Source organism: Diabrotica virgifera, chromosome 8, assembly GCF_917563875.1.
Source record: "Diabrotica virgifera virgifera chromosome 8, PGI_DIABVI_V3a".
In the NCBI taxonomy this organism is placed as follows: Eukaryota; Metazoa; Arthropoda; class Insecta; order Coleoptera; family Chrysomelidae; genus Diabrotica; species Diabrotica virgifera.
Genome location: NC_065450.1, coordinates 55891923 through 55917050, shown reverse-complemented (window position 1 = coordinate 55917050; position 25128 = coordinate 55891923). Strand labels below are relative to the sequence as shown.

The 25128-nt window shown below is 33.7% G+C and overlaps 1 protein-coding gene across 1 annotated transcript; it reads left to right on the top strand.

Annotated features, from left to right (window-relative positions):
- Window positions 1–234: 234 nt before the first annotated feature.
- Window positions 235–12527, top strand: LOC126890160 (uncharacterized). Its single transcript, XM_050659011.1, has 6 exons — window positions 235–409; window positions 2166–2333; window positions 9801–9878; window positions 9939–10055; window positions 10128–10244; window positions 10303–12527. The coding sequence occupies exons 1-6, from the start codon at window positions 235–237 to the stop codon at window positions 12525–12527; spliced, it is 2880 nt and encodes a 959-aa protein (XP_050514968.1).
- The last annotated feature ends 12601 nt before the right edge of the window (window positions 12528–25128 follow it).

The following is a 25128-nucleotide window of genomic DNA, read 5'->3' as shown; positions in this document are numbered from 1 at the left end:
TCTAGTGCTGTCTAGTGCCAGTCTTATTTGTCGGCCGGCCGGTGCATATGTGGATTTGTGTATTGTTTTCTTTATTTTGTTGCTATTATACAAGTACAAATTCAGTAAACTGTTGTATTTGTCCAAATTTTTGTGGTGTTTGTGTAAGTATCTACAGTGTCGTTACGTATATATAGAGAATATAATAATTATTATTTGGATATTGCTTAATATTAATGTTTTAGTGAAAGAAGTATGAAACGAACTTTACAGCAGTCGCTTTTGGGATTTTTTCCAAAGAAGGGGAAAACTAATGATGAACTGAACCCTCAAAACGATAAAATCCTAACTACGCCGAGTATGGATATTAGTACGGATGGGGATGCTCCAACTCCCTCCACCTCAGATAGAAACAGAGAAACAAGCCATGGTAAGTTACTTTAATTTTAATCTCTCACCATTTTAAAGCATTTTTTTTAGCTGGTCTGGATTCTGGTATGGACTACGATTTTGGTAAATATTTATCAAATAATCCAAAAAATGACGAAGAAAAATTAACAGTTTTAAAAGAAACTTGGACCTCTCCAGAGACTTTAAAGTTCCCCGTCTGTGGTAAAAGAAAACTTTGTTTTCAACGTCATTGGACCCAAAAGAATCCATGGTTAGTATATTCAAATATGTTACAAGGATCATTATGCAAAATGTGCGTTTTATTTGGACAGACCGAAGGTGGTCGCAGTGATCAAAAACTTGGAAGTTTTGTCACAAAACCATTTAATAACTGGAAAAAAGCTCTGGAAAAATGGAACATCATCGAAATACAAATTATCATAAATATGCTGTTGAACGGGCAAGAAATTTTGTAAGCGTTATGGAAGGTCAAACTCGTGATTTTACAGAGTCGTTTAATGAAGAAAATAAAAAAATTGCCCGAGAAAATAGAGAGAGGCTATGTGCCATAGTGGACACAATCTTATTTTGCGGACGGCAGGAATTGCCTTTGAGAGGAAATCAAGACTCTGGTGAAATCGGTATTATAGATCCTCTACATAATGACGGTAATTTTCGTGCACTACTTCGTTTTCGTGCGCAAGCTGGTGATGAAGTACTTAAAAATCACCTTATTTCTCAAAGCAATCATTCTCGGGCTATGTACACATCGTCCGTCATTCAAAATGAAATTATTGATTTGTGTGGAAATGCTATTCAGGAGCAAATAATAAATAGAGTGAAACAATCAGGTTTCTTTGCTGTACTTGCCGACGAAACTCAAGACATTTCGCGTCACCAACAACTCTCACTTTGCCTTCACTATGTAGACTGCTCTTCTGGAAAGGCACTTATTCGAGAGGATTTCATTGAATTTATCCACGTTGATGAAGTAACAGGATCAGCTCTAGCTACGATAATCATCGATAAACTTAAGTCGTTTGGATTAGATTTGGAGAATTTAGTTGGCCAGGGCTATGATGGTGCGGCTGTGATAAGCGGATGATTTAAAGGAGTGAGAACAATAATCATGGACAAATATCCTCGAGCACTATTCGTACACTGTGTGGCGCACACATTAAACTTAGTTTTGGGTCATTCATGCGAGATCCCTGCAATACGAAACTGCATCGGAACTATTAAAAGTATAATTAACTTCTTTCGGCAATCTGCACTCCGGGATAGACTTTTAAAAAGAACTGCGGACGAGATTGGAGCACCTCATTCAACGCTTATCTCGCTTTGTGAGACACGCTGGACAGAAAAACATACAGTCGTCGAAAGATTTGCTGAGATGTTTCCTGTAGTAAATTCCGTGCTTCAAGAACTTCAAGAATCTGGAAGGGAAATTGCAACCCAAGCTTACCAGTTACAGGTCGCAATGGAAAACAGTCAATTTATAGTTTCACTAACTATTTTAAGGAAGGTTTTCTCCTATACGTCAAGCTTAAACCGAACGCTACAAAAAGTCAATGTAGATTTAACCGACTCTTGCAGTTACGTAAAAACAATAAAAATCACTTTACAGAACCTTCGTAACGAACGTGAATTCTCAAATCTTTTTGAGGAAGCAAAAAAATTAATTTCAGCAGATATAACTGTTCCAAGAGTAAGTAGGAGACAATTAAACCGCAATAATATACCAGGGGACACTGCTAAAGTTTACTATCGGCGAAATATATTTTATCCATTTATAGAACATGTAGTGACCGAGCTTGATGCTCGCTTTAAACCTCACGAAGAAGCAATTTCAGGAATTCAGTTGCTTCTACCAGATCGCACCCAAAATACTGAGAGAGCAAAGAAATGTATAGCAGGAATCGGAGAAATATTTCTCAGGGAAGTTGAAATAAAACATTTAGTAAGTGAGTATGAGCTTTGGCACAACCACTGGTGCAATCAAGAATAGCCGTCTACTGCACTAGAAGCTATGGACCGATGTGATGAAATTTTTTTTCCAACGGTTAGGAAACTTCTTCAAATTTTAGCAACACTTCCAGTATCTACTGCCACACCTGAACGTACTTTTTCATCACTTAAACGGTTAAAAACTTATCTTAGAAATAGAATGGGAGACGAGCGGCTTACAGGATTAGCTCTCATGAGTATTCATCGGAATGTGACAATAGGTCTAAATTCCTCAGAAATTGTAAATAAGTTAGCTGAAAGAAGGAAGAGAATGAATTGAATTTTGTAAAACGGTATTTTAAGTTTTAATAAATTTTTTAGAAATTTGTTTTTATTATTAGACGAAGCAACGAAGCATTAAACCTAGGAATTTTGTGCAGTAAGATGAATCGTCATGCAACTTTTTGCATTCGAATAGAGAGAGTATCAGGCAACTTTGTGAACTAAATTCATCTAGGGCAAAACTGTTTGTGCATAAGAAAATGCATTTTAAAAGGGCATCTCGAAGAGGTGAAAATGAAAAATTTAGAACTCAGGAAATATTAGTGGAAATGAGTTGAATGTTTATAATCGGGGGTTTTGGGGATCGCTTAGTACGAATTTCATATCGGCGATGGTCTCCAAGGTACCTGGTGCCCACGGTGGAACTCGTCGCCTAGAGTTTTACGTTATAATCATTAAAAATCAGTCAATATTCATTACTCGGGGGGTTTTTGGGGTCGCCGGCCACGAATTTAGTATTGGCGATGGTCTCCAAGATACCTGGTGCCCAGGGTGGAACTCGTCGCCTAGAGTTTTATGTTATAATCATTCAAAATCAGTCAATAACCATTACTCTGAGGGTTTTGGGGGTCGCTGAACAAGAGTTTCATGTGGTCGATGGTCTCCAAGATACCTGGTGCCCAGGGTGGAGCACGTCGTCTGGAGTTTTATGTTATAATCATTTAAAATCAGTCAATAACCATTACTCTGAGGATTTTGGGGGTCGCTGAAAAATAATTTCATGTGTTCAATGGTCTCCAAGGTACCTGGTGCTCAAAGTGGAATTCGTCGTCTAGAGTTTTATGTTATAATTATTACAAATCATTTAAAACCATTACTCGGGAAGTTTTGGGGGTCGCTGAATATGAATTTCATGACGGTGATGGTCTCCAAGGTACCTGGTGCCCAGAGTGAAACTCATCGCCTGGAATTTTATGGTATAATCATTACTATGAAGGTAAATAAATCAGTAACTAAATCAGTCAATAACCATTACTATGAAGGTTTTAGGGGTCGTTGGGCATCAATTTCATGTTGGCGATGGTCTTCAAGGTAGGTAAATACGTGTTAAATTAAATGTTAGTGCACGTATTCATAATCAATTTATTTGTATAATATAATGAAAAAATTAATAAAAAAGTAAAATAAAATAAAATAATATATTTACTTACTTGAAGTTACACAAATGTCTCTCTTCCGCAATTTCGAAAATCAAAGTTATAAAACAGCGCAACTATAGACTGTAGATAATGAAAATTTCTTTAATTCTAATCTTAAACAGCTTGTTATTATAATATTATTATTTATTCTGTAATTATCAAAACTAATAAGTATAAAATATATAACTTTTTCAAAACACCAACATTAAAAACTTACATTGCTTTAAATACGGTATCAATTTTTAGATGTTTTTTTATATTTAATTAAAAATTTTTAAAAGAACAGAACTACATAAAAGTGTATCTTGGAGGTATTCACATATTATATACTATGCTTTGTTTTTAAACCAGGAGCAGTAAAATAAAAAGACAGATTCACACCCAAGAATGTCAATAGAAAAATCACCATATACATCTTCTTTTTTGGTTGATCATATCGGCCTTCGACGGTAAACCTTCAACATTATATTATACTAATACGTCGCTAAAGAGTTCTAAAAACCACTGTTTTTTTTATATAAAAGCAGACTAGAAATCTAAAAATTAAAATAATACCGCAGAAAACACAAAAAATCGCTGATATAACTTAATTACCCTTGAAATGCCAATTATGTCAAAATTTCATAAATGTCATTAGTGTCAAAATTTAACGACAACGGCTTTAAAAGCGACAAAATTTTAAAATAATTTTTAAATATGTAATTTTTTAGGATATAATATAAAAGTGTTTTAAGAAAAATTATTAATGAAAAATATATTTAGCGACCCCCAAAACACCGAAGTAATGGATATTGACTGATTTTGAATGAATATAACATAAAACTGCAGGCGACGAGTTCCACCCTAGGCACCAGGTACTTTGGAGACCATCGCCGACATGAAATTCGTACTCAGAGACCCCAAAAACCCCTGAGTAACGGTTATTGACTGGTTTTGACTGGTTACAACATAAAACTCCAGGCGACGAGTTTCACCCTGGGCACCAGGTAACTTAGAGACCATCGCCGACATGAAATTCGTACTAAGCGACCCCCAAAGCCCCCAGATTAATGGTTTTCACTGATTTTGAATAATTATGACATAAAACTCCAGGCGACGAGTTGCACCCTGGGAACCAGGTACCTTGGAGACCACCGACAATATTAAATTGTGTTTAGCGACTCCAAAAACCCCCCGAGTAATGGTTATTGACTGATTTTGAATGGTTATAACATAAAACGCTAGGCAACGAGTTCCAACCCTTGGCACCAGGTACCTTGGGCACCATCGCCGACATGAAATTCGTACTCAGGGACCCTCAAAACCACCAGGGTAATAGTTTTTGACTAATTTTGAATATATATTATCATTAAAAACTCCTGGCGTCGAGTTCCACATTAGGCACCAGGTATCTTGGAGACCACCGCAGACATTAAATTCGTGGCCGGTGATCCCAAAACCCCCCAACTAATGGATATTGACTGATTTTTAATGATTATAACATAAAACTCTAGGCGACGAGTTCCACCGTGGGCACCAGGTACCTTGGAGACCATCGCCGGTATGAAACTCGTACTCAGCGACACCCAAAACTACCAGGGTAATAGTTTTTGGCTGATTTTGGATAATTATAACTAAAAACTCTGGGCGACGAGTTCCACCCTGGGCACCAGGTATCTTGGATGCCATCGCCAACATTAAATTCGTGGCCGACGACCCCAAAAACCCCCCGACGAATGGATATTGACTGATTTTTAATGATTATAACATAAAACTCTAGGCGACGAGTTCCACCGTGGGCACCAGGTACCTTGGAGGCCATCGCCGATATGAAATTCGTGCTCAGCGACCCCCAAAGCCACCAAGGTAATAGTTTTTGGCTGATTTTGGATAATTATGACTAAAAACTCTAGGCGACGAGTTCCACCCTGGGCACCAGGTATCTTGGATGCCATCGCCAACATTAAATTCGTGGCCGGCGACCCCAAAAACCCCCGACTAATGGATATTGACTGACTTTTAGTGATTATAACGTAAAACTCTAGGCGACGAGTTCCACCGTGGGCACCAGGTACCTTGAAGACCATCGCCGATATGAAATTCGTGCTCAGCAATCCCCAAAACCCCCGAGTATAAAAATTCAACTCATTTCCGTCAATATTTCCCAAGTTTTAAATTTTTCATTTTCACCTCTTCGAGATGCACTTTTAAAATGCATTTTCTTATGCACAAAATTTTTTGCCCTAGATGAATTTAGTTCACAAAGTTGCCTGACACTCTCTCTAATCGAATGCAAATAGTTCCATGACGATTCATCTTACTGCACAAAATTCCTAGGTTTTGGGCTTTTTACTGCTTCGTTGCTTCGTCTATATATTTTTCAAAGGTATTTCAAAACCAAGCCCCGGTTTTACTTAATTTGGAAATTAGGATCCCACCCCCTATTAAAAAACTATAAATATGTCCCTGCCTACTCTAATTACAAAATCAAAATCTTTAAATGAGTTTATACGCTGTGAGCTCGTACGTAGAGGGGATATTTATAAATTACTAAGAGGGGACTAAATATATCAATGGTTTTCTCAAGAATGTAATAAAATACCCTAAAATGCATTGAAAAATTACAAAAAATTTTTTTCAAAAACTGATTTTTGAAAAACTTGCTGACCCGTTGGGCACATAGGGGTACAAAATAAAAATAATAACTTTTATGCAATTATATTTTACTTTATTTTATTTTTAAGACAATGAAGCAGGCATAGATTAATTATATTACTTAAGGCTTAAAATAGTTTGTATGATAATCTTTGAAAAATTTATCGTGGAGTGGAATTTCACATTTACCGTATGCTTTGGTAGTTTTATTTGAACATACACGACATATTCTTCTTTGAGCACCAGTAATAATTAGGTGCTGTGTTGATGTGGATGGAGCAGGAATTGTTGCAATATTTTGAGGTCCAGTACCGGATAGAATATACCAGAACGGATAGAACGACTTTACATACTGTCGTGCTGGTGTCCCAGCATTAGTTACACAAACATCCACCACCCATATACAAATTGGAAAGTACCATTTTTTCCACGCATTTTTATTCTGCAGTTTGAAAGTTTTTGTCCATCAAGTCGACTCCGTACATAAATTTGTTGTATTGCGAAATTACAAATGGTTGATCTATTTGAATTTTTAGTTTTTCTTTTGATGAATACCTATCCGCTTGCTTTTTGGATTGGCTGTTCCATGCTCATCAGCAGAGTCAGGCAAATATGCAAGCTGAAAAGTAAGACATATGCGCATATATATGAATATTATTTGTGAGAAATATGCATGTATATGCATTTATTTATGTCAAATATGCATGTATGTATATAATATACATATATTATTTGTGCCAAATATACATGTATATGCATTTATTTAAACCAAATTAGCACTTTATAAATCGTTTAAATATAATTATTTATTATAAAATATTAGTTATAAGCTTGATAGTATAAAATAAAACAAAGCTTTTAAGCTTTATATACATATGTTTGTATATAGAAACATATAGTCCGTCCGCTATAACTTTTCCCATGCGGTATGATTCATTTTCAATCAAATTAGGTCAAAACAGAAAGTGAAACGTACGCCGATTTATGTAGTATTTAGTATACAGTATACAAAATGTATATATGTTACAGTTCAAGTTGATTATCCAGTTGGAGTTGACTCCAACTAGTTGGAGTCGACTCTAACGGCCGGTTTCAGTAAAAGTTGATTATAAATATAAAATGAAGATTTATATTCAACATTTACTAGTAAAAGTAGACTCCAACTAGGAAAAGTATACTCTTCCCAATGCCATTTAGTAAAAGTTGATTCTGATTCACACAAACAGCCGATTCTAGAAATTAAATTAATGTTACTGAATATGTTCAAATTAGTCCAGCCTGTATCGTCGTCCCCGTTAGTGAAATTGCTCCGATTCGAATTTTTTGCACAAACTTACTCAAAAAGAGGTCCTTATAACAAATCTACTGGGTGCCAGGCAGTACCTTGATCGATAAATTGTTTAAACAATTTTTTTAGACAAATTCACAAAAATAATTTTTTCACTTCGAACAATTTTTTTAGATCATTTGAGTTATTCTGAGCAAAAAAAGGTATTTTGTGATTTTTCTCTAAAATTGATTGTTGTCGAGTTAACGCGATTTAAAATTTGAAAAATGCAAAAATAGCCATTTTCAAGGCTTAATAACAGTTAAAATCCATTATTATGAAAGTCAGAAAGTGACCAAATCAAAGTTTATAGCCCCCTGTACAAGATCCAGCAGAAATTTTTGTCACTATTTTATTACTAAGCTTTATCTTTAATTATTAACAATGAGCGCTAAGTACGTATTAGGCGGCCGTCAATGGTGAGTGCTAAAGAGATGCACCATTTGGGCCGTCCAATGGTGAATCTCACTCGCACTCACATTGACGGCTGCCTCAATACGCGCTTAGCGCTCATTGTTGATAATTAGAAATAATATCTTATTAATGAAATAATGACAAAAATTTCTTCAGGATCTTATAGAGGTAGCTTTAATCTTTGATTTTTTTTAGTTTCTGACTTTCATAATATACAGTGAGCATGTAAAGGTTGGAATAAATTCATTTTCTCGAGAATGGACGATTTTAGAAAGAAATCCCGAAACAGGTCAATTTTTATTTTTAAATTATGACTTTTTGGCATATATACCATAGTAGTGACGCCACCCATCTGGGCGTGATGACGTCATCGATGATTTTTTTAAATGGTAATAGGGGTCTTGTGATAGCTCATTTGAAATGTAATTCAATTCTCTATTCAATAATATAACTCTCTGGTGTTTGGGAAAAAGGGCTTAAGTCAGAATTTCCCAAAAAATTTTTTTGATGCCTTCTGGACCAAAAAAATCAGCTCTTTTTATTGGTACAAACGGTTTAAGTCTACCACATTATAATTCAAAGTTATTCACCGTGATATAAAAGTCACAAACATGATTGTTCAATATGGTATGGCAATAAGACTTAAGTCAATTTATGTCTCTTGTACCATATATTGGCGAATAACTGCTATGATCTAGAAGGCATATGTCTTGACATAAGCCTTGCTGATCTTAATGATCTAGAAGGCATATGATCTAAAAGGCATATGTCTTGACATAAGCCTTGCTGATCTTAATGATCTAGAAGGCATATGATCTAAAAGGCATATGTCTTGACATAAGCCTTGCTGATCTTAATGATCTAGAAGGCATATGATCTAAAAGGCATATGTCTTGACATAAGCCTTGCTGATCTTAATGATCTAGAAGGCATATGATCTAGAAGGCATATGTCTTGACATAAGCCTTGCTGATCTTAATGATCTAGAAGGCATATGATCTAGAAGGCATGTGTCTTGACATAAGCCTTGTTTAACATAACATAAATTTATTGTCGGTCATTTAATCAATAGGTAAATGTTTTTAAAAAAATATTAAGTATACAAAAAGCCTAAAAATAAAAGTTTTGGCTAATAATAAATAATAATAGGGACATTAGATATATTTTAATTCCTTACAAAATAGTTATCTATTTTCTAGCACAGCACTTTTTTATTTTAGTTGTATTGGCAAAATCCGCAAATATTTTGTATCTGATGCATACTTATGTGTCAAATTACTCATAAACATTCCTTAGTATTTATACTACAGTCGACTGTGTGCGTGCTGTGTAAGTGTTTAAGTTGGCATTTTGTATTATTTTGTTAAACCTGTTTTTAACAGCCTAAATAGTTTATTTGAACAATAGGACAGTTTCAGTTTATTAATAGTATATATTTTTAAAAATTACTATCAAAATGAAAAGAGTTGAAAAGATAATGGCACTCGTACATCATAGTAGTTTAAGGGGTAAGTATTGAAATATTTCCTTTAAAATTTGTTTGGCATAAACTAAAGATTATTGTTTTGCATCTACTTCGTAAGTTTTATTGTGACAGTAAAATAACATAAGAATAATATTCCTTTCAGATCAAGCCGTTACTGAAAATAACGATGATTCTCAGCCATGTAATAATTCGATGACCAACTATGCAGCTATTTCAACAGGTATTATTAGGCTATTAAGAGGCGATTTTAAATACTAATAATATTTTTTTAATATTCTAGAAGAAAATAATATAGAGACACAACTTGAAACAACAGCAACTGAAGTACTTATTGATATTGATAGAGCACATTTAGCATGTATCACTGCTTCTGTCGACCACATTGAAAGCTCAAAAGGTATGCATGACTATTATTGTACAACGTATACGAGGTATAAAATTGCAAATACTAATCATGTAAATATTTTAGAAAACATTGTCAATCCACAAGTGGAGAAATTAGAAGCAACAGGAATAATATTTGTTGACATGGGTACCCTTCCTGCTGAGGAATCTTCTAGTAATTGCCAAACTGACATTTCAAAAGGTATGATTATTTTAGAAATTCTTTGGAGTAATTTTTGCAGCATTTTTAAATATTTTAGGAAACATTGTGTATTCACAACTTGAGGAAAAAATAACAGAAGTGATTGATATTGCTAGTCTGGACGTTTATATTTTACCTGAAGGTGAATTAGTAACTAATAATTTAGTAGACCAGACAGATGTAGCAGAAGATGAATTAGTAACTAACAATTTAGTAGACCGGACAGATGTAGCAGAAGATGAATTAGTAACTAATAATTTAGTAGACCACACAGATGTAGCAGAAGATGAATTAGTAACTAATAATTTACTAGACCAGACAGATGTAGCAGAAGATGAATTAGTAACTAATAATTTAGTAGACCAGACAGATGTAGCAGAAGATGAATTAGTAACTAATAATTTAGTAGACCAGACAGATGTAGCAGAAGATGAATTAGTAACTAATAATTTACTAGACCAGACAGATGTAGCAGAAGATGAATTAGTAACTAATAATTTAGTAGACCGGACAGATGTAGCAGAAGATGAATTAGTAACTAATAATTTAGTAGACCGGACAGATGTAGCAGAAGATGAATTAGTAACTAATAATTTAGTAGACCAGACAGATGTAGCAGAACCTCGTGACACAAGTACAAATATTAAAAAACGAAAAAGAGGAGTGGGACCTTGGGTTCGAGTTGTTCGAAAAGAAAGAACAGATAAAAAAAATCGTGGAGACAGTTATGTTACTGTAACAGGAAAGCATGTAGCTCAAAGAATGGTAAAAGAGACATTGAAACCATGTAGATCGAAATGTGCAGATTTCTTTACCTTTGATGTAAGGCAGACAATATTTCAAGAATATTGGTCACTTGGGACTCACGATAGGCGGACACAGTACATTAGTGGCTTAGTTACGTGCAAAAATACTATGACAACAAGAAAAAGAAATGAAGACTCAGCCAAATCCAGACAAGTCACATATACATACCATTTAGAGTACAAAGGTGAACGTCGTGTTGTATGTAAAACGTGTTTTATGGATATTTTAGATGAAAAGGAGAAATTTGTAAGAATTGCATTAACTAACAAAGGTAACCACAGATCAGGTATTACAGATGCAGATAAACGAGGAAGAAAATCACCTGGAAACAAAAAAACCGAACATATGAGAGAGTTAATTATAAATCATATTGACTCATTCCCGCAATACGAAAGTCACTATACTCGCAGAGACAACATTAACAAGTATCTTCCCAATCATCTTAGTTTGAAAAAAATGTATGAACTTTATCGCGAGGCAGTAACTGAGCCAGTTTCTAGGACCCTATACGAGGAACAATTTCACAAAATGAAATTAAAATTTAAAGAAAGAAAAACTGATACGTGTCACAAATGTGATGTATACAAGATGAAACTGGAAGTTTGTGATAATGAGGAACAAAAACAGATGATTGTGGAAGAGACCAATTCACATCATGAGGCAGCAGACTTAGCGTATAACACAAAGAAAGAGGACAAAGCAAGAGCTCAGATTGATCCATCCATTAAATGCTACACCTTTGATTTACAGCAGTGTCTTCCAACGCCAGATCTAGAAACCTCTGTGGCATTTTACAAAAGGTTGTATTGGACATATAACTTGACCATTCACGATTGCGCTACAGGCAAGGCATCTTGTTATTTATGGCACGAAACTTTAGCCAAGCGTGGCGCAAACGAAATTGCATCGTGTCTCTATAAAGAAATAATGGATTTACCAGATTCAGTCAAAAAAATTGTTCTATACTCTGACACATGTGGAGGACAGAACAAGAACTCACACGTAGCCGCTATGTTTACCTATCTATTACAACAGAAAAATACAATAGAAGAAATTCACCACAAATTTCTAATACCCGGCCACACCAGAATGGAATGTGATGCAGATCATTCTTTAATAGAAAAAAAGAAAAAAAAGAGTGCTACTTTAATAGCCCATCCTCACGACTGGTCTACATTAATTAGATGTACCAGTAATAAATTTAAAATAGTAGAAATGGAACAAAACGAATTTTTGGACTTCGCAGAACTTTTAAAGGGTCCATTAGTCCAAAAACACAAAAATAACAGCGGTGAGCGTTTTTTATGGCGTGAGTGCCAATGGTTGATTTATGGCCGGATATTCGGTCAATTCGATTACAGTACATCACTAAAATCTGATACACCTTTTAAACGTATGTCGTTAAGAAGGAGAGGTCGCGGTCACACAATTAATGTCACTTCTGCGTACACGGGTCCTCTTCCTATCACAAAATAAAAAAAGAAAGATCTACTAGATCTAATTGATTTAATACCTCCGGTATTCCATCAATTTTACAGGGATCTTCCAATTTCTCTAAATATACCGGAAATTGATCCGGATCTCGAGGAAATAGATCCAGAGATCTGAAAGACTTTTGGTATAATAATCATTTTTATTTTCTAGATCTGGTTTACTTTTATATTACTTTTTTATTTTTATTAATAATTATTTGTTAAAAAACATATTCATTTGTCAATATTTTGTCAGTAAAATATTTAATGCTGTTTTGGTTTTAATTACCAATCCATTTTAATCACTTTCAATGGTAGATACACAAAAATATAGATATAGAAAAGTCGCGGTCAGTAGGTCTTAAGTCAGTAAATAGTAAGATCTATATGTCTTAAGTGCATTTAAAATATTAAAAATCTACGAAAATCGTCTTCTGGCTATAATTATCATTTTATTATGGTAAATTGAATGGTACTGTTGTACTAAATTGGTTAAAGGTAACATGTGCGATTTATAACAATTTTTGAAACATTCAAGTATTCCCCCTGTAAACTTTGATTTTATGACTTAAGCCCTTTTTCCCAAACATCAGAGAACTAATAACATAATTTTTTATACAGGGTGCCCAAATTTTTTTATTTTTTTTATTAAATTTACTGACATAAAAAGAAGAATGCAAGTAATTTATCTAATTCAAAATACATTTTACTGCTCTCATAAAACAGAATAAAATGTTTATTTGAAAAATAATCATTGCATTTAGCTTAAATTAAATGTTCAAACTGTCAAGAAAGGAATATATACTTTATTGCCACTGAAAATTTTTACAATTTTATGGACAAAGCTTACATACAGTCAAAAGAAAAACATAATATAAATAACAAATAACAACTAAAATAACTACTAAAATTAGATAAATCGTCAACAATGTACAGTATAAGATATAAAAGCCAAGACAAAAACAATTTATTGCAAAATATATATAAATTGCAAATTGAACATACAACAAATAAAATAAAATAGGTACAACATAAGGAACTGACAAGTTTATGCTACTGCGCATGGAACCCAATTTTCTTAGTTATTCATTAAGAAATTCTTCTATTGAATAATATGGTCTTTTGGATAGATAGGCTGTTGTCATTTTTCGGAACTTAGGGAAAGATGTTGCAGATTTAAGTTGTAACGGAAGATGATTGTACAGTTTCTTTGCGGAATATAATATAGATTTCTTTACTAACTCAGTGGATGGAATCGGTAAATAAATATCAAAGATTGAATTTCTGGTGGAGTAAAGATGATTGGGCCTTGATGGAAAGACATGAAGGTGTTTACGAATTAAACAAACCGTTTCTAGAATATATAAAGATGGAAGTGTTAAAATTTCGTGATCTCTGAAGTAACTTCTGCAATGTGTAGATCTTCTGAGGCCTAACAAATATCTTATTGCTCTTTTTTGCAATCTAAAAATGACATCAAATTGAGCAGCTGTACTAGAACCCCAAAAAGGAAGACCATATCGAAGATGAGACTCGAACAACGAAAAATATGTTATTTTAGAAGATGCTAAATTGAGTTCCCTTGAGACAGATCGTATTGCATAGCAAGCTGAGGCGAGTTTCTTACTTAACGAATCGATATGAAGGGACCATTTGAGGTTGCTGTCTAAAAAAATACCAAGAAATTTTACAGAATCAACGGTACTGATCTGGCTGTTATGAAGTGGCAAAGGTTGCAAGAGGAAGGTGGGTGGCTGCTTTAATACTGAATTTAAACAAAAAACAATATTTTTATTTGTCAAATACACATTATTTCCTGTTTTCTGATAGGAGTAAAATGTATTATGAGTTAAATAAATTACACACATTCTTCTTTTTGTCAAAAAATTTAATTCAAAAATATTTTTTGGACACCCTGTATAAATAATAATATTAATGTTTATATTACTGAATTGAAAATTGAATTACCTTTCAAATGAGCTATCACATGACCCCTATTCTCATTTAAAAAAGCGTAGATGGCGTCATCATTCTAGAAATTAAATGTTACTGGAAATAATTATGTTCAAATTGTGATATTTATATTCTAGGCTGTACCCTCGCCTCCGACAGGTAAATTATTCCAGTTCGATTTTTTTGCACAAACTTACTCAAAAAGAGGTCCTTATAACGAATCCACAGGGTGTCAGATGGTACTGTGGTCGAAAAATTGTTTAAACAACTTTTTTAAACAAACTCACAAAAAAAATTCATTTAGGACAATTTTCTTTACATCATTTGGGTCATTCGGAGCAAGGTCAAAAGAGGTCTTTTGTGATTTTTCTGTAAAATTTATTGTTCATACTTGTTTATTGTTATATTTATTTCAAAATACGAAAATGACCATTTTCAAGGCTTAATAACTCAGTTAAAAATTATATTAGTCACCGAAAGTGACGAGAAAGTCACCGAAAGTCACGAGAAAGACCGAAAGTCACCAAATAAAATTTTAACGACCCCCCTACAAGATACTGAAGAAATTTTTGTTTTTATTTTATTACTAAACTAAGGGGTTATTTTTAATTATTAACAATGAGCGCTAGGAGCATATTGACGCAGCTACCAATGTGAGTGCGAGTGAGATGCACCATTGCACCATTTTGACATTTAAAAATTCAAACTTCTGTCAAACCACAAAAACACTTTTTTTGTAATTTATTGCTCACATGTCATCACCATGACAAGGCGAAAGTTCTTCTTCTTGTGGTGCTTTCTCCTTTAGTGGAGGTTAGCGACTACACTGCAGCACAATGCGGCTCTAAACAAAGATGTTGAATCAAGGCCGGTCCAGTCTCTGATATTTCTAAGCCATGAAATCTGGCGCCTACCGGGACCCCGTTTTCCTTCAATTTTACCCTGGATGATCAGTTGAGTGAGGCGGTACTTTTCTTTTCTCATTATGTGTCCCAGGTAGCTAACTTTTCTTACTTTAATGATTTTTAGCAGTTCCCTACCTGTACCTATTCTCCTCAGAACATATTCGTTGATGGTGTGGGTTGTCCAAGGTATTTTCAAATCACTTCTATAAAGCCAGAGTTCAAAGGCGTCCAACTTGTTCATCAGTATTGTGTTGTGTCCAGGCCTCCGTTCCATACAAAAGTATTCACCACACATAGTAATGCAGAAAACGACATTTAAGGTTGATATTAATGCTACTGTTACAAAATAAGCTTTTCATTTTGATAAACCCCTGTCGGGCTACCTATATTTTCGCTCTTGACTTCTTGTTTATAATCAAGTTGATTGTTGAACCAGCAATCAAGATATTTGTACTGGCTTACGTATTCAAGCTGTTGGTGTTTCACATATTTATTGGAAGAGGTAAATTTTTGTTCCTTGATATTTTTATAACTTTGGTTTTCGCAGTATTGATCTTCATCCCCATTTTTTCACAACTCTCAGTATCCCTATCCAACAGTATCTGCAGACTATGGTCCGAATCAGTCATTAATACTGTGTCATCTGCATAGCGGATGTTATTTACTCTCTGACCGTTGATCCTGATTCTTTCTGAAGAGTGCGATAAAGAGTTCTCAAATATTACCTAAGAGTAGACGTTAAAAGTATGGGTGATAGCACACAACCCTGTCTAACACCTCGTTGTATTTCAATTGGCCTTGACGTATTACCATTGGTCTTTACGATTGCTGCCTGATTCCAATAAATAGCCTCTATAATTTTAGAATCTCTTTTGTCGACTCCGATGTTGTTCAATCTTTCTATCAAGGTCTTGTGCGTCACCCTATCGAACGCTTTTTCAAAATCTATGAAACAGATAAAAAGGTCTGCTTGCTTATCTTTGTGCCAGAGTTTGAAGACAGAATATTGCTTCTCGTGTACCCATACCTTTCCTGAAGCCAAATTGTTCTTGACCGGTGACCTCATCACATTTTTTATAATACAGTAGAATCTCGGTTATCCGCCACAAACAGGCCGACGGAAGGGCGAATAAGCAAAAATGGCGGATAATAGGGAGCGTTAAATGAAACACAAGTTGAGCCCTTGATGATTTCCAGTCTCCGATAGGAGTGGCACAAGAAGAAGAAGAAGAGAATCAGTTTAATTTTGACTGACATTGGACATTGTAGATAGAATGATTTAGGATGAACGAAAAAAACTAGCGATTTTCATCTGCCTTGCTGATTTATCTCGTTTTGTTGCTGCCAATACTCGCTATCTTGTAGCATCATAATATCGACAGCTCTTTCTTCTTGTTGCTCGGAATGCTCGGCTTATTTTATCTCATCTTAAAAAATTTTTACTCGTTCTTTAATATTTTCAAAGTTATAAAAATTTGAAAAAAAAATTATTACTTAAATGGAGCGGCGGATAAAACGGAACGGCGGATAAATGAAGGGCGGATAACCGAGACTCTACTGTATATTCTATTCTGTATGATACGCAAGAAAAGCTTTAGAATGTTATTTAATAGACCTATAAGGCGGAAGTCCTGGCATAATTTGGCATTCTTCTTTTTAGGTAGTGGTATGAAGACGGATTCAAGCCATATTTTAGGGATAGTCCCTGTATTGTAAACTTTATTAAATAGTCCAAGAAGAAGGTCTAAGTTTTCTCGTTGATTAACTTCAATAGCTCAGCTGGTTTTTCATCTTTTCCTACAGATTTGTTGTTTTTTAGTTGACGTAGAGCATATTCCAGTTCGAACTTCAGTATTGGAAGAGCTTCGTCGTTAGTCTTCCCACATGTTTATTTGTTCTTCTGGGCTTGAAATCAGTTTGCCTTCTGCGTTGATTAGATTATTTAGTCCTTGTGAATATGTCGTGCTTGTGAATTCCTGAGTTTCTTATACAGATGGAAGTCATCATGTTTTTTTATATAAGTTTTCGATTTCTTCACATTGTTCTGTTATCCAATTTTCTTTTCCAATTTTTATTTTTTGTTTAATAGTTCTATTTAATGCTTTGTACATTGCTTTGTGCTTTTTGAATTTTCTTCTTTTATCCATTAAATCCAATATTTCCTCTGTCATCCATCTTTGCTTCCGTGGTCGCTGATTTGTGAGCATTTCAGTTGCCGTTGCAAGGTGTAACGGTCACGTTACAAAATTAGCTCTTTAATTATTATTATAATTATTTTCCCTCGGTCTCCATTTAAATTCTCTAATTTCTCGTATAGGACTACTGGGGTGACGTCATACCTCGGTGATGGAACGTACTCCACCTATCGAGAATTATTTCCTGTTCTGAGAGAATTTTACGTTCACCTTGGCGGAGGAACGTCTCTCGTTCGTCACTTGGTTTGTGGCTGCGAATTAAGTGGGTTGGTTTGGTACTTGGTACTGGTACCATGAAATGGCGAATGAGTTCCATACACCTTATTTTATAACATCAATCCAGTTTTTTAAGTAAAAAGTTACCAGCAAGGGTTGTCGAGTTAGGGAGACATGTGTGTGACAACTCCTGTTGGAGCCTAATAGGAATCATTCGGTGAGATTTATTTTTTTTTGTAATAATTTTTAATTAGCCATTGTCATGTGTTTTTTGTTGTGGAATATTTAAAATATTAGTCCCATTGTTAAACTTTCTTAGTCAATCTATTAAGGGAAGGGTGTAGATGATTTCGATCTTTATATTATCTTTATATCGATCTTTATATTAACGGGGTTTTTGGTTTTACATAACCAAACATTTTTGAAGTCCTCAAATTAATATTGGAAATAATTACCATTTCTCTGTAGGTTTTAAATTTATTGAACATCCAATATTTTATAAATTCAATATATTTTTACAGATATTTCCTCAAATAAATCATTTCAGTGTCATTTATTCATGTCTTCACACTTAAAATAGTTCAAGGTTACCTGAGATTGGTTTTTTGTTCCATTTTTAATGGCCGGTTTTTCTATACTATTGCTTCTAAAAAGTATTTCTTCTTCCCTTTACTTTTTGCTCATGTTTAAAATGGGAAATAAAACTGGGAATGTTTTTAGCCATTTGGAAGAAACCCTAACATGAAACCGTAGCCCTTTGACCACCCAGGGAAACCACTGCAGCCACGGCCAAGTCACCATTGGGAATATGTCTAATTGGGAGCAAGCTATGGGAGCGTTCCAGCTCAATTTTCGTCTTGGCACCTGGGCCTACAGGAGTCATGGGGTCGCACCATCCTGGTGCATCATTTTCTAGGATGCAACCGCAACCTCGTTTGGGAACATTTAGTGAGGTGTTTTAGTAACTATTGGTTTTTTTATATTACAGACTATCTGTTAAATACACTATGTTTTTTTTCCAGATTTAGGTTACCTCTGGTTTTTTTTGACATATTTGTATATTAGATTATTTGGTTCCCAAACTTTGTATCTACGGTAACTTCTTGTGCACAGGAATAAGCCTAGAGAAAATTAGGTTTTTAATACTTTATTATTGCTTTGATATTGGTTTATGTAATTCGGGTAAATTTATTTTTTAATATTACTAGCTTGTTTCCCAAATATTTTACTGTTATTCGCTTTATTCCATTTGTTCGGTTAATTTAGGTCATCGTCGGTATTTATCTCAACTTCATTTCTACTTTAGTCAATTGTATATTTAACTTTATTTATTCATTATTGTATTTTCCCTTAGTGAGGCTTGGGCCTATTTATTTGTATTATTTTCATCTTTGTCGGTTTCAATTCAGTTGTACGTAGCAGGCGTACTATAACCATTTGGTAGAAGACTTATGTAATTTTGTACCCTATATGTAAGTAAGAGGTACTAATACCTGTAATTTTGTAACAGATAACATTATTGTTGTTATCTTAGATATAACCTCTGTATAACTTTGTCATGTTAGAGTCACAGCATAATATGAACTTGCTTAACTCAGAGATTGTTAAAAATCTAGTAGTTTTTAATAAATATGTATTTATTTTGTATATCAATTATTTTATTATTCCTTTATGTTCATTATTACAGGTTTAATATATTTAATATTTGAAAGCAGTGTAAGATACCTGGGAAAATGATCGAAGATCATTTTCATGGCGCCCATGATTAGTTAGTTTTATTTATTTTGTTCGTTTTTAGTCATTATTCATCTCCATTCATTTTCAGTACATTATTCTTATTTTATTATTTCATCTTTTAGTCATCATTACTATCTATATAGAGCTACTGTTCTTCGACAGGCATGCAAACGAGCCGTATCCATCCTTGAGTGTCAAGTGGTTTTCTTGCATCTCTTGCTAGCCAACTCTATTCAGTTTGCCTCTGTCTCTTCCCACTTCTACTTCTATCCCTTCTAATCCCCCTTTCTTCAGTATTACTGCACCAAAGTAGTATTTTTTTTTTGTTTCCCTCATTTTTATTTTCATAAAGAGCCCCAACTATTTAGTTACCTTAGTTCTTTTTGAACTATTTAGTTATCTAGTCAATTCTTTTTTTTCCTTACTTCTGTTGGAGTACCTATATCTTTCTTTTTACTTTCACTCCAACAGAAGTAAGGAAAAAAAGAATTGACTAGATAACTAAATAGTTCAAAAAGAACTAAGGTAACTAAATAGTTGGGGCTCTTTATGAAAATAAAAATGAGGGAAACAAAAAAAAATACTACTTTGGTGCAGTAATACTGAAGAAAGGGGAATTAGAAGGGATAGAAGTAGAAGTGGGAAGAGACAGAGGCAAACTGAATAGAGTTGGCTAGCAAGAGATGCAAGAAAACCACTTGACACTCAAGGATGGATACGGCTCGTTTGCATGCCTGTCGAAGAACAGTAGCTCTATATAGATAGTAATGATGACTAAAAGATGAAATAATAAAATAAGAATAATGTACTGAAAATGAATGGAGATGAATAATGACTAAAAACGAACAAAATAAATAAAACTAACTAATCATGGGCGCCATGAAAATGATCTTCGATCATTTTCCCAGGTATCTTACACTGCTTTCAAATATTAAATATATTAAACCTGTAATAATGAACATAAAGGAATAATAAAATAATTGATATACAAAATAAATACATATTTATTAAAAACTACTAGATTTTTAACAATCTCTGAGTTAAGCAAGTTCATATTATGCTGTGACTCTAACATGACAAAGTTATACAGAGGTTATATCTAAGATAACAACAATAATGTTATCTGTTACAAAATTACAGGTATTAGTACCTCTTACTTACATATAGGGTACAAAATTACATAAGTCTTCTACCAAATGGTTATAGTACGCCTGCTACGTACAACTGAATTGAAACCGACAAAGATGAAAATAATACAAATAAATAGGCCCAAGCCTCACTAAGGGAAAATACAATAATGAATAAATAAAGTTAAATATACAATTGACTAAAGTAGAAATGAAGTTGAGATAAATACCGACGATGACCTAAATTAACCGAACAAATGGAATAAAGCGAATAACAGTAAAATATTTGGGAAACAAGCTAGTAATATTAAAAAATAAATTTACCCGAATTACATAAACCAATATCAAAGCAATAATAAAGTATTAAAAACCTAATTTTCTCTAGGCTTATTCCTGTGCACAAGAAGTTACCGTAGATACAAAGTTTGGGAACCAAATAATCTAATATACAAATATGTCAAAAAAAACCAGAGGTAACCTAAATCTGGAAAAAAAACATAGTGTATTTAACAGATAGTCTGTAATATAAAAAAACCAATAGTTACTAAAACACCTCACTAAATGTTCCCAAACGAGGTTGCGGTTGCATCCTAGAAAATGATGCACCAGGATGGTGCAACCCCATGACTCCTGTAGGCCCAGGTGCCAAGACGAAAATTGAGCTGGAACGCTCCCATAGCTTGCTCCCAATTAGACATATTCCCAATGGTGACTTGGCCGTGGCTGCAGTGGTTTCCCTGGGTGGTCTAAGGGCTACGGTTTCATGTTAGGGTTTCTTCCAAATGGCTAAAAACATTCCCAGTTTTATTTCCCATTTTAAACATGAGCAAAAAGTAAAGGGAAGAAGAAATACTTTTTAGAAGCAATAGTATAGAAAAACCGGCCATTAATAATGGAACAAAAAACCAATCTCAGGTAACCTTGAACTATTTTAAGTGTGAAGACATGAATAAATGACACTGAAATGATTTATTTGAGGAAATATCTGTAAAAATATATTGAATTTATAAAATATTGGATGTTCAATAAATTTAAAACCTACAGAGAAATGGTAATTATTTCCAATATTAATTTGAGGACTTCAAAAATGTTTGGTTATGTAAAACCAAAAACCCCGTTAATATAAAGATCGATATAAAGATAATATAAAGATCGAAATCATCTACACCCTTCCCTTAATAGATTGACTAAGAAAGTTTAACAATGGGACTAATATTTTAAATATTCCACAACAAAAAACACATGACAATGGCTAATTAAAAATTATTACAAAAAAAAAAATAAATCTCACCGAATGATTCCTATTAGGCTCCAACAGGAGTTGTCACACACATGTCTCCCTAACTCGACAACCCTTGCTGGTAACTTTTTACTTAAAAAAACTGGATTGATGTTATAAAATAAGGTGTATGGAACTCATTCGCCATTTCATGGTACCAGTACCAAGTACCAAACCAAACCAACCCACTTAATTCGCAGCCACAAACCAAGTGACGAACATAGAAAAAAGTGTTGTGACGAGAGACGTTCCTCCGCCAAGGTGAACGTAAAATTCTCTCAGAACAGGAAATAATTCTCGATAGGTGGAGTACGTTCCATCACCGAGGTATGACGTCACCCCAGTAGTCCTATACGAGAAATTAGAGAATTTAAATGGAGACCGAGGGAAAATAATTATAATAATAATTAAAGAGCTAATTTTGTAACGTGACCGTTACAAAGGGCGAGTCTGATTTCCTCCCGAAGGCGAAAATTAAGGATATTTAATTATATGAAAGTGTGCTAAAAAACAGTGCGAAAAATTAAAAGCCATTTAAAATACATTGTTACTTCAGACACACTTTAAGCCTTTCATGTACTGCTATCTATATTTACAATTTTCACACAATAAAACCTTTACTTACATAATATGAGATAAAGTAGATAAAATTATTTTTTTGAATTTAACAAAAATTGGTTAAACAATTTTTCGACCGCGGTACCGCGTGACACCCTGTGTATTTGTTATAAGGATGTATTTCTTTGAGTAAGTTTGTGCAAAAATCGAATCAGAATAATTAACCTAACGGGTACGACCTTACAGACTCTACTAATAAGTAGTTAAAACGGTCAAGACAAAGAAACGCACACTCATCAAAAATGCACTTGAGATTCTCGTATAATCAACATTTACTGAATCGATCCAGGAAGAGTCAACTCCAACTAGTACAAGTTGATTTAAATTTTTAAAATCAACTTTTACTGCTCGTTTCAGTTGGAGTTGACTCCAACTAGTTGGAGTCGACTCTAACTGAGAATCAACTTGAACTGTAACATATACACATCGACGTTCGTTTCAATTTATGTTTTGACTTAATTTGATTGAAAATGAATCGAACCGCATGGGAAAAGTTATAGCGGACGGACTATATGTACATCCATTCTACATCCACCGAAGTTATGAGAAGAGCGTATTTAAGATTATTCTAAACTTAATCCTCTACATTTAGTCAGGGCCGTCTTAACCATACACGGCGCCGGGGTGCAAGACTCGTCTTTGCGCCCCTTTTTGTCAGAAGATTATATAGGTTATGGTTACGCTAAAATTAAAACTAATTATGTTTGCTTTCTTTATTTTAATATTAAAAAACATGGTGTTAGTATTAAAAAACATCAATTTTATAACACTATACCATACTTTTTAAAGTATATCAAAGTCAACTTTTCTAGCTTTTAAGTTGGCAAAAATTTTTATTGCTTCGGTGACATCTATTTTTACTTGCTTTTCTCTACTTATTAAAGCCAGGTTTGTTAATCTGTCTTGCTTGGTCCATTGTTGAGCGCAGATAATTTTTGATCAATTTAAGTTTAGAAAAAGACCTTTCTCCTGCAGCTATTGTTACTGGAAGTGTTAAATAGAAAGATTTGGGAAAACGGAGAGTAAATTATTAGAATATAATGTTATATAATTTAAAATATCGAGTGGAGTTGTGTCTATATTATTAAAAAATATTGGTAACAATTCTAACTCATGGAATAGATCTTCGCCATCTATATCAGATCTATTTCCATGCGCTAGTTTTTTTTGGTAAATTTAAACACTGTGTTTTTTAAGTTTTCTTCAGAGTTTCTCCAACTCGATATATTTTCCATGAAAGATAAATTATAACTAGTTCCCTCAACATTTCAAATCTTTCATTTAATTTTGTAATTTCAACGTCCAATACATAATAATAGAATTTAACTTAAAAATTTTGTTTTGGGTCTTAAAAGGCTCATCTGCAGCCTCGTTATTGAAATGTCTTTTTCGGGGAGGTGGACGAAGAATTTCAGGAAATTTAGTTTCTAGCGCAATCTAGCGATAAAGGCCAATATTTTTTCCTCTCATATTTGCCCAATTATCATACCTTTGGCCTCGTAAATCATCTAAATCAATATTCAATAATTTCAAAAATTCTAACAAATAATTTGCTAATCCTTGTCCGGTAGTATCAGTAACCGGTAAAAACCTAGAAAATGCTGTCTAACTTCCGCAAGCTTTGTTGACGAATTGAGATAAACGAACCTAACAACACTAGTACATAAGTTGTTCCTTGTGTGAAATATCAAGTTTGCAATCTAAAAAGAATAGAATAATATTTAGATTGTTTTAAAAGATCAACAATTGTGCATTTAATTTTTTCACCAATTACACGTATCAATTAATTTTGAATATTATGTCCAAGATAATATTCTCGTAATATAATACGAACGAGGCCTGAACACTTTGAATTCGTGCAATGTGTTCTGATAGCGTATTATCAAAATTGGAAATACATTCTATTAATTTTAAAAAGTTACCGTTATCCGATTCACACAACCTTTGACTGGTTCCTCTTAAGGACATAGGCGCAACATGTCCCCTGTCAAAATGTTCAATGTGTTTTTTTAAATGTACATATTAATTTTTTTCGAATCCTGAGAAAACTAATAAATATTTTTGAAAAATTTAAACGCAGAATGAAAGATTGCATACTGAGGGCAGAAAGTCCCTGAAAACTTCTATAATGTTTATTTTAATAAGTTATAGGAGTGAAAATAAAAGAGAAAATTTAGTTTGATTTTTAATTACAAATATTTCATTTAAAAGAAACTTTTTATTTATTCTAAGGGACTTTTGACCCTCGGTAATACCGTAATCTTTCATTTTTTCAAATGTTTCAAATTTTTTAAAAATACTTATCACTTTTCTCAGGATTCGAAAAAATGAATACATACATTTAAAACACATTGAACATTTAGACAGGCGACATTTTGCGCCTTTTTCCTTAACGGTAAATTTTGTCGTGCTAAAAATGTTATTATTTCGATAATTCTTTCTAAATCCGCCGTTTACCTTTTTCTTCCGCGTTAAACTGCTGCTGAATTGGCAGAGTCTACTGTACCTATGACTTTCTAGTAAGTGTTTTTTAGATTTTTTAAAAATACTTATCACTTTTCTCAGGATTCGAAAA